This window comes from Cannabis sativa, chromosome 2, assembly GCF_029168945.1.
Source record: "Cannabis sativa cultivar Pink pepper isolate KNU-18-1 chromosome 2, ASM2916894v1, whole genome shotgun sequence".
Taxonomy (NCBI): Eukaryota; Viridiplantae; Streptophyta; class Magnoliopsida; order Rosales; family Cannabaceae; genus Cannabis; species Cannabis sativa.
Window position 1 is genome coordinate 7,410,580 of NC_083602.1, and position 10,773 is coordinate 7,421,352.

Sequence of the window (10,773 nt, forward strand, 5' to 3'; positions counted from 1 at the left end):
TACGTAGATTTTGATTGCGATTTAAGTTGTTCCTGCTAGAATTTCTATGTAGAATTTCGTAAAAATATAAAAAAAAAAAAAAAATTATTTTGAAGTGTCAAAATAAAAAAACCCCCACAAATTAATACATTCATGTGTAAAAAACAAACCGTATTTAGAGTTAGAATCTTAATTATTCGCATTCAGATTCAGAAGTTTGGATCTTAAAAAAATCAAATGTACCCTTAGATGAAATCTGTTGGTGCTGGTCGAGTTTGACGCATTTGGTTCTGATAAAATTTGATTAGAACAAATAATTACATAAATGTAGGATTAAGGAAGGAAGGAGCTTCCAAATATCCCATGACCACGTGCGGCTAGGGCGAATCGAATCCAAATCCAATGAAAAATTGTAAAGAAACACAAAACAAACAAAGGATAACAAACGTTGGAAGCTAAGCATAACTTGTTACTCTTAACTCCAAAACCACACCCAACCCAACCAAACCCACTTTGCTTCGGGGAACTTTAACTCCAAAACACACTCTTAAAAGTTAAAACTGAATCATTGCTCTTCATTCATTGCCTCGTTCTCACTTCTCACCCTTGATTTCCATTGATTTTTAATGGTTTATGATTCACTTTTCCTGGTAACGGGATGGGAGCTCAGAAGAGCATCCATGCTGGTAAAGGTCAGTTCTTTTTATTTTTTTAAGGAAAAAATAATTAATATTTTGAAAACCCATTTGAGAATTGTGCCATTATTGTTGTTGTTCTTGGTTATTTTGAGAGTAATGTGTGTTATTTGTGTTTAATTTTGCCACAGCCAAAATTGATGTTAATGTTGATTTCACTCACAAGCTTTGTGCTTCTTTGATGGTTCCTCCTTTCAGGTTTATTTTACATTTTTTTATTATTATTATTATTTCTTTTGTCAATTTATTGTTATTGTTATTTATTGGTATTGAGTCTTTTACTTTCTGTGTTTTTCATAGGAGTGGTAATGACAGCCCTTTATCTCTGATAATAGGAAGGTTAGCAATTTGCTTTGCTTTCTTATATTATACTATTTAAAATGTGGATTTGTTTGATTGTTTTAATCTGAAATGTAATGAATAAAACTAATGATTTGATAATCCCATTTTTGGATTTTATCAGTATTGTAATTGATTGGACCAAATGGGTGTTTTTCATTCTGCAGTCTTTGTGTAAAACATCCTAACTTATTTGGTGGAAGTGAGAAGCTTGATATATCATGGGATAAGGGGCTCTATGATTCCAATATATTAGTAGCTTGTAGAAGACCAAGGCCCGAATGGTTATCTCAACAGTCTTTTATAATTCAGGTATTTACTGGTTTATTTTATATTTCACTTGAAATATATGTTCTAATGTATTGTAGAGTTTGATGGGTGCATTACTAATGTTTAGCCTTTTAACATTCCAGCACTCTCTTTCGCCTGAGATTGGAGTTCATGGTATTCCTGTAGATAATTTTTCCCGCTCATGTAGCGGAGGTGTGAATTTGTCTAAACTGTCGTTGGGGGTGGATTTGAATGAGCCTGCAAGTTCCAAATGGAGTAGCACAACTAGCATAAAGTTCGAGGTTCGAGCAAACTTAATTTGAGTATTGTCATATGAGATTTCCAGTGTTTAAAGTTAGATTAAACTCATCAATATAAATCTTCTTTCATGCAGAATGTTCGCCCAGTGAATGATGATGGTCAGTCTATAAGCCGAGATGGAGATGGATTTCTAGTGACATGCAGGTAAACAGGAACAACAATACTCTAATTTCCAACAAACTTTCTTGTACTGGTTGTGTTGCTATCATAATGTAAATGTTATGCAGTGGGAAGACCCATGATAGCATGGTTGTTCTGAAGCAAGAATCTCGATTTGCAAAGGCAAATGATTCCAGCTTTTTTCATGTAAGACTTCATTTAATGGTGATCTTTAATGTAAGATTGCACATTTTTATAATGAACAATCATATGAGGTTCAACTATGTCTATTGTGTCATGTGCAGTTTAGCTTGCAAATAGAACAAGGGGTTCCAGTTTTATCCAAGTGGCTACTCTTCAACCGTTTTAAGTTTGTTGCATCAAAGGGATTGAAAGTTGGGCCAGCATTTCTCTTGACAAAGTGAGCAGTTGTTTTTGTTTCTTGTTAGACATCTAGTGCTAAATGAAGAGATTTATGAGCATATAGTGTAACAAACTGGTATCCTGAAAACAGCTAACTTGGCTTATAATAGCGCAATAAACTGGTATTCTGACATCATGTCTAGCCTTGACTATTTGCAGTTTCTTCTCTTATAGGATTGCATGATATACTTTTTTCAATCTCCAAAGTAATGTTAAAAAAAAAATTAGTAGAAAACTAAAATTCTAATAAAGAAAAAGGAATGTGGAAAGAAACTCATACTTCATGAACTTAAAAAGATAATAATAAGAATAATTAGCTTTTTTAGTCCCTGTACTTATGACACTATACTATGATGCCCCTTAATTTATAAGTGTAGTTAAAAATACCCCCTAAAATATATCAGTTGGAATAGTATAATCCTTCTATCTAATTTTGTTAAAATTGACTAAAGTTGACTGTTAAATTAATAATGTGGCATTATACATAGATAGTAGTTGAAAAATTATATACCATTAGGAAAATAAATTACAAGTCATAAAAATTACAATCACAGGAAAAAAAAATGAAAAATAACATCCCAAAAAATAGAATATCATTACCTTAATTTTCCAAAAATCTCATGTTCTTTCTAGTGATATCCATCTCTTCAAATACTGTAGAATCCTAATTTTACACCTTTTTCTAATTTGAACTGCTAAAAAACGATTGGAATTATTTTAATAAAATTATTTTTATTAAATTTTTTTAAAAGGTTATGAAATCATTTTTTAATCATCTTTCATTGTCAGTTATTATGCCACCTCATAGTCAATTTTCCCTCTAAAAAGAGATGAAATTACTACTCTATCCTTTGTTATAATACCACATCATCAATACAAACAGTATTTTTAAACAAAATAAACAGAAGGACTAAATGTATGCATATAAAATTATACAAGGACTATTTATAACAAGCTGAATAGATTAAGGGGCATAATAGTATAGTGTCATAAGTACAGGGGGTAAAAAAGATAATTATTCTAATAATAATACAAGAACAAGAGTATGGTGAGTGAAGCTATGAACTAGTAGATAGTCTATGGCAGCTTTGTACATCACTTTCAAGTTTCGCCTTCATTCCTTTACAAGTCAAGGCATGTTCTATTTTCTTTTTAATTTTTTGTTCCTGTTTTTAGAATTACAAATTAAACCTCAACCTGTGCTCATATTGTAAAAAGTCAGTCTCACCTTTGGCTCTGACAGGATGATGGGGGGTTCCATTGTGGGGGACATGGCTCCATACCAAGCATTTGCAATAGGAGGTCTTGCTAGTGTGCGAGGATACGGTGAAGGTGCAGTTGGTACTGGCAGATCATGTCTGGTTGCAAATAGTGAATTGACATTTCCTTTGGTATGTTAGTTTGACCTAATATTTTAATAGTTGTTTGAATGTTGGTTATTGCTATTGTATATGTACACTGTGCTATTGACCAAGTCTAGTCTAGACTCCAGCGGTATAACTAGGAAAGTCCCCGTGAGTAATCAAATACCGGCCATCACGAGGACAATGAGTTTCAGCCACTAATACTGAAATCTTTCAGTAGTTTTAGAAGAGGGTGTAGTAGTAGCTAATATCTATCAATGCCGATTTTACAAGCACACGATGGTTTGACTTAAGCTTTTGAAATTCTTCTATTTAGCAGTTAGCACACAGTTTTCGCTGATATGTGCAGTGCAAGTAAAAATGCAGTGAAATTGTATAAGAATCTCATTTGACACTCTTTTCTTCGTAGAAATGACAAAAATAAAGTGATTATCCAATTTCTTTACCTGTAGACAAAGTTAATTTCATATTGATTATCACTTCAAGTGTTTGACCTTACTAGATTTCTATTTTGTCTTTAGACCAAAAGCATGGAAGGTGCTGTTTTCTTGGACTGTGGAACGGACTTGGGATCTAGTCAACACGTACCTGGTGAGTCTCACTAGAATGAAAAAAAAAATCAGTTTGATAAATCTCCTATGATGAAATCCTTTTTATAAGCTCAATAATTACTTGATAGTTCTAGTGTACATTTATTATAATCAGATTAGTGGTCCTAATTGGGCAAACTATCATTGAATTTCATTGGTTAAAACTTAAAGGGCTTGTTTGGTATGCCGTTGTATTGTATTAAATAATAAATAACACTATGTTTGAACAAAGTAATGTATTGTATTAATTATTACAACCAAAACTTTTAATACGATGTAAGTTGTATTAACCTCAATTTCCGACACGTACCTGAACTTGTCCGGATGCAGACTCGGGACTCGGACCGGACCCGACCCGTAGTCGGTGTTTAGGTCGAGTTTATTGAAAATATATTATAACTTTACACAATTTATTAATACAAGTCAATACCAAACATAGTATTATATTAAATAATACTAACGCAATACAATACAATACGGCGTACCAAATGAGCCCAAAAGGGATAACAAGCGTTATATGCCATAAATACTTGACTGTCTCCTCCACAGTTATTGAGAAAATAATCATTCAGAATAATAATGCATCATGTTACAATAGTATCGAATAGGCCAGACTAGAGTAGTTGGATTGAATCTTTATCCATAGTTTTAGTACTATATTGTGTTTGGTATGTCATTGGGGATTAAAAGGTTGGGAAAGTGAATTTGTAATTTTATTTATGATGCTAGCTTTGGAATAAATTAACAATTTAAATTTCATTTGAATATAAGTAAAGTACTATTTTTTTTCTTTTACGTTATAAGATAATGTCAGAAGTAAAATTATCTATTTTTGTTCAATAATGCGAAAACATTTAATTGGTCTAATCTGTAGTGATCTGCAGGGTTATAGAGATTGTTTCATGGTAGTTTTGAATTTGGATTTTCTGAGCTAATCTTAGGACCAGCTTTTGAGTTATATGGATTTTGGGTCAATAATAGATTTTAGGATCTATTTCCATGACTACTTTTATGTTTTTGGTCAGATTGGTTACTAAACTTCTATGGTAATATTTCGGTATAACTCCGTTCTCATCTCTCTTGTTCGGGAAAAATCAACATTTGAATTTTGAATTTCAGGAAATCCAGCATTGAGGCAAGGAAAGCCAGGATCTGGATTCGGGCTCGGATATGGTCTTCGTTTCAAATCGCAGTTTGGCCATTTTCAAGTTGATTATGCCATAAATGCACTGCAGCAAAAGACTGTCTACTTTGGCCTAAGTAATCTTGCTTCATGAACTCCCCACAGGCAAAATTCATGCATTTTTCATCTGCATGAGCATGACCTTTTATTGCTTCATTGGATGGTTCAACAGTCCATTTTAAGCTGTTCTCCTCCACAATTTTAAAGTAAAAAGCCATTGATTAATTTCATCTACTTTTTTATTTTATTTTTTTCTCATGATTTTTCATTTCAAGGAAAAAAATGAATTAGCAAAGTCACAAGCTTATTAAATTACTTATCTTTACTATGTGAGGAGATCAGTTAATGTTATTGTTATTATTAATGTGAATATTGTAACGAGGAAGATAAGGAGCTTGAAAGTTGAAAGCATTAAGAACATCTTCTCAGGAATTTAAATTTATGATATTTATGGAGTTGCACACAAATAAGGCTTAATTTATGGTGTGGTGGACTTGATCAAAGGGTGGTAATTCGTGTTCATAGGTCCTTTTTATTGTGTTAAGACTTAGGTATTACGAGCAAATATTGAACTCTAATCTGAATCCAACCCGTTTATAAATGGGTTGACTGACTCGTGTAACCCAATTATATAAAGAATTATACTTAATTTTGGTTAACTTATCAATCGTTGACAAGTTTATAATAAATTTAACATGTTCATGACCTTTTTATGACACATTTATGAATAATATATTTATATTTTATTTAACTAATTTAATACAATTTATATGTAATAATAAATATAATAGTGTAAATTTTAAATAGGTTGTTATTGTATTATTTTCGGATTAGGTGTATCAACTCAAAAATGACTCGTTTTATAAACGGGTAGCCGTGTTGACTCGAAAAATAACTCAAACTCATTTGAGTTAAACCCGAACCTGTTTATTTTGTACGAGCTTCGAATCGTGTTATCATATCTGACCCATTTAACTTGATCCAAGTTTTAAGTTTAACTCATCTTTCACTCTTAACTCTAATTTTGATTCTACTATTGGAGTGAGTGGGGTGTGCATAAATCGATCTAATCTAATGACAACTGACCGATCCAATTATAACCGACCGCCAAATATTGGATATCCAATTATGATCGGATCAGATTGGATCTTATTTTTTAATATACAATTGGATCGAATTGGATGTTAGATGGAGTGTCCAACAATTCAATACATCCCACATCCAATTGAATTAATTAATATTTTCATTTAGATTAAATGAGTAATTAAATTTTATATTATTATACGTAAAAAAAATATATGTATATATGAAAATTAATAATAAAATTTCACTTTTTTATTTTGGATTAGATGGATCCGATCCAATTCAATTCAATAAATACTGAATCTAAAATATTAGATGGATCCAATCTGATCCAATAAATACTAAGTCTAAAATATTAGATAAACCCAAATTAAACCAATAGATATTCATGAAATATATCTATTGGATCGATTAAATAGCTGAAATTAATTAGATCGGATCGGATGATAAACTCTAACATCTAATATAAAAACATTAGATGTAGTCCAACAAACACCCTAAGAAGTGAAATTGACTTGGTTACTAAGTTGGGATATATTATAGTATATGACCGAATGGGGAGTTCAAATAAATGGAGTTTGGGTTGCCATTAAAGATGTTCATAAAATAGTCGATCCAATCCAATCTAATTCCCAAAGTACGGATATCTATACTTGTGCAGATTTGATTGGATTGGAAAATTCAAAATTCATACTTGAGCGGTTTGGATGTTGACACGTAAAAGTAATCAATTCAATCCAATCCACACATATTTATAAAAAAAAAATAAAAAAATTATATATACAATTCACATTTCAATGTAAAGTAAGTAGTAATTTAAAAGTGTAATACAAATAATACAATTATAAAAACTTAACAGATCAAATGTAAATTCTATTCTTATATATAATTTTTTTACATACAATTTAAAACAAAATTAAACATTTCTTTATACATATAATTTTTTTTTCCTTTGAATTTGTTATTTATTATTTTATTATTTGATTTGTTGTTGAGGATATAAAATAACAATAATTTTTTTTATTTTGTTATGTGGAAAAATAATATTTTTTTATAAATATTAAATAATTTAATATTAAAAAACAACTAATCCAAAATAATTAGATTAGATTTGAGATATTATGCGGATTGAATTAGATTCAGAAATATAAAATCTACACTTAGTGCAAATTAAATGCACTATAATTAAAGGAATAATTACATAAGACACCATTTTTTGTAAAATATTTACATTTTTACGTTCAAAGAATGTTTTTTTACATTTTTACGGTTTTCCAAAAAATAATACGAAAACAACATAAAATCAACAAGAAAACAACATAAAAGTAATATGAAAATAACAACAAAATAACAACAAAAAATAACATACATATAACAAAAAATTAACAACAAATGAACAAAATTTCAACATAAAAAGACCGTAGTTTATGTAAATAAAATAAAAAAAAATCGTAAAAATGTTTAAAATTCCGTGAAACCGTATTTTTGTTGTTTTTTTTTCTTGTTTTTGTGCATTTGTGAAATTAACCCATAATTAAATTAGTGAGGATTGGATTTGATGAGCATTGAGAACCCCTATATCAAGTTTTATGACATTTGTCTTAGAATTCATTCTTTCAGCCATGGGCTTGACTAAAATGACAAACTCTTTGAGCTATGGACCATTAATATTGATTTTTGTCACTACATAGGGAAGCTCTTTCTAAGAGTATGTTAGACATTGATACTAAAAACAATTCTTTTATGTTCTTCAAAAACTAATCGTTTTTTGAAAATAGTCAAAGCATTTGATCTTGTTTTCTTAGAATGGAGTATTTGAGCTTCTACCATTTTAAAAATTAATTAAAAAAAATTATAAACTTTCACAATATTTTCTCTTTCCAAATATATATTTATTTTTTATTTATTTATTTTTTTTTTTTGAAGAAAGTAATCAAATAAAAATTTAGGGGTGCAACACAAAGACATTAGCTTATTTTAAAATATATATTTATTAATTATTCTTTTCAAGGTTTTTATTTTGAGAAAATAAAGTAAATTAATTTAAAGCTTATTTTAAAAAACATTAGCTAAAAACTCTCTGCTTACTTGAAGAAAAAAAAATCCAAATTTCCTTTTATACATGAAAACTAGGGAACTAAGCCGCGCTTCGCGCGGGTTCAACCTCACTTTTATAATTCTTTTAATTATTTTAATGTAATTTTTTTACATTTTATTTAAAATATAATTTAAAATAAATAATATTCATTAGCGTTTAGCTTACTATAAATTAGGCAACAATAAAATTATAGAACTGTAAAATATAAATACATGTTGCTTTTGAGGTCTAAAAAACCACTTAAAAGATGAGTATATTGAATTGTATGATTTCTTTTTATTATAGATTATAAAAATTGTAATTATTTTAAAAAAATTAAAAAAAAAATACTGATTTATGTATTTATTGAGAAAGTATAGCAAAAAAATTTATAGCCTCTGTCCCAATATCGAGAGGAAAAAGAAAAAAAATAAATACACCACAATAAATTAAAAGTGTTTATTATTTTTATTGAACTTTAAACATTAATCATATATTAAACTAACAATAGAAGAGAAAATTAAAGTAAAAATATAAAAAATTAATAAAAATAATAGTTATTTAAGAATGAAAGGTCAAATAAATAAAGAAAAAAAAACATGGATGAAAAGGTCACTCTACTCACTCTATCTTTCTTTTCAATTTTTTTATTTTAATTAATTGAATTATTTTACCACTAATTAAAGAAAAATTACATAAAATAAATATGAAAGTAAGATTTTTTTTCTACTGGATATTTTTCTTCTAATTTGTTTATATATATATTTAAATCAATATATTTATTAAAGGAAAGAACTATCAAAATATAATAATTTAGAAGAATAATTATAAAAATATTCAATCCAAGAAAATATAGATTAATAATATTATGAAGGAGAGAAAATTATATTTCTATTTTGTGCATTAAAATTGTAAAAAAGAAATATAGCTGTATAAAGAAAAACTTTTAAAAAAACCTTATGTATATGTTTTTTTAAAATTCTACTACATTTATTACTAATTTATTTGTGTATTTTAAAAAAAACAATTACAATCTTTTTAGATAGATATCGCCCCAATTTACATAGCATCATAATTACATAGATATGGATTTTTTTTATAAACATAGAATAGCTTGAGTACATGCATATCAAAAACTTCCATACTACAAATATATAGACACACTTAAATATAAAAAAACCACTTTCAAATAAAAATATGTATATTTATATATATACATAAATTAACTAATCTTGAATTTGCTTTTCTTTTGAATGTGTTGAATTAAAATTCGATCAATATTTTATACCCATAGTCAGTCTCATACCTACATGCAAAAATTACAATTTTTATTAAAATATATTTATATTTATGAGTAGAACAATAAATATATATAAAGTATAAAAATATAATATAAAAGTAAAGACAATTCAAAAATAGCAAGACTAACAAATATATATATATATATATTAGGTGATTGTTACGTGTCAAGCCACGTAGTGTTAGTTTTATTTAATATTTTAGTTTTTTATTTTAATTAATAATTAAAATAGTATAATTATTTAAACGATTTGTTTTATAAAAATAAAATATGTGTCAGTATATTTAGTAAGTAAAACATAGTTGTGTTATAATAATATATGTTATACAGTCTCACATATATATATTTATCTATACATTTTATCTTTTCTAGGTAATTACAGAAGGGGCAACTCATATACAGTCTCACATTTATATTATCTTTTCTAAACATTTTATCTATATTTTTCTTTTTTAAAAAATAAATAAAAAAAAATTATTAATATTCTCCCAAAATAGGTTTGTTAGAGAGAGATGTGGGTAAGATTATTTTTTTAATTTAAAAATAGATTATTAATATTTAAAAGATTGTTTGATTTTTTGGGTTTAATTATTGGGTTTATTTGTTAACGGGAGATAAAACGTAATCGTTAAATTTAACAGAATATTCTTTTATTTTTAAGTATATTCTGTTAAACCAAGAAATGCCGTTAGATAGGCACTTTTAATATATAAAGATATATACTAACCTTGTGTTTATCTTGGAGTTCTTGAATTTACATTTAATAAATCTATACTTATAACTATTCTTAGGCCTACATGGAGAAACTACATTTCAATTAGAATGAATAAAAATTTTAAAGTATGAAACATTTATATATATAAGTATAAAAATCATGTAGGGAGTGAAGTCAATTAAAAAATAGAAAGCTTAACTATTAATTATATATTTAATTTTAAACAATATAATTATTATTTTTTTAATACACCAATATGTTTATTTTTTGTTATTAATAACCGTCAAATGTTCTAATAATAATAATAATTTAAGCTATAAAAAAATAAAAAGACA

The 10,773-nt window shown here is 27.6% G+C and overlaps 1 protein-coding gene across 1 annotated transcript; it reads left to right on the plus strand.

Annotated features, from left to right (window-relative positions):
• Window positions 1–275: 275 nt before the first annotated feature.
• Window positions 276–5,730, plus strand: LOC115721139 (outer envelope protein 39, chloroplastic). Its single transcript, XM_030650391.2, has 11 exons — window positions 276–671; window positions 806–872; window positions 975–1,013; window positions 1,181–1,325; window positions 1,427–1,585; window positions 1,678–1,748; window positions 1,832–1,910; window positions 2,009–2,124; window positions 3,370–3,517; window positions 4,012–4,081; window positions 5,200–5,730. The coding sequence occupies exons 1-11, from the start codon at window positions 638–640 to the stop codon at window positions 5,355–5,357; spliced, it is 1,086 nt and encodes a 361-aa protein (XP_030506251.1). The 5' UTR covers window positions 276–637; the 3' UTR covers window positions 5,358–5,730.
• The last annotated feature ends 5,043 nt before the right edge of the window (window positions 5,731–10,773 follow it).

Excerpts from the sequence above, each read along its gene's own strand:
- LOC115721139 (XM_030650391.2), top strand. The coding sequence starts at position 638 with ATGGGAGCTCAGAAGAGCATCCATGCTGGTAAAG. Across the intron at positions 1,749-1,831 it reads GGATTTCTAGTGACATGCAG|TGGGAAGACCCATGATAGCA; the intron begins GTAAACAGGAAC and ends AATGTTATGCAG. Across the intron at positions 1,911-2,008 it reads ATGATTCCAGCTTTTTTCAT|TTTAGCTTGCAAATAGAACA; the intron begins GTAAGACTTCAT and ends TGTCATGTGCAG.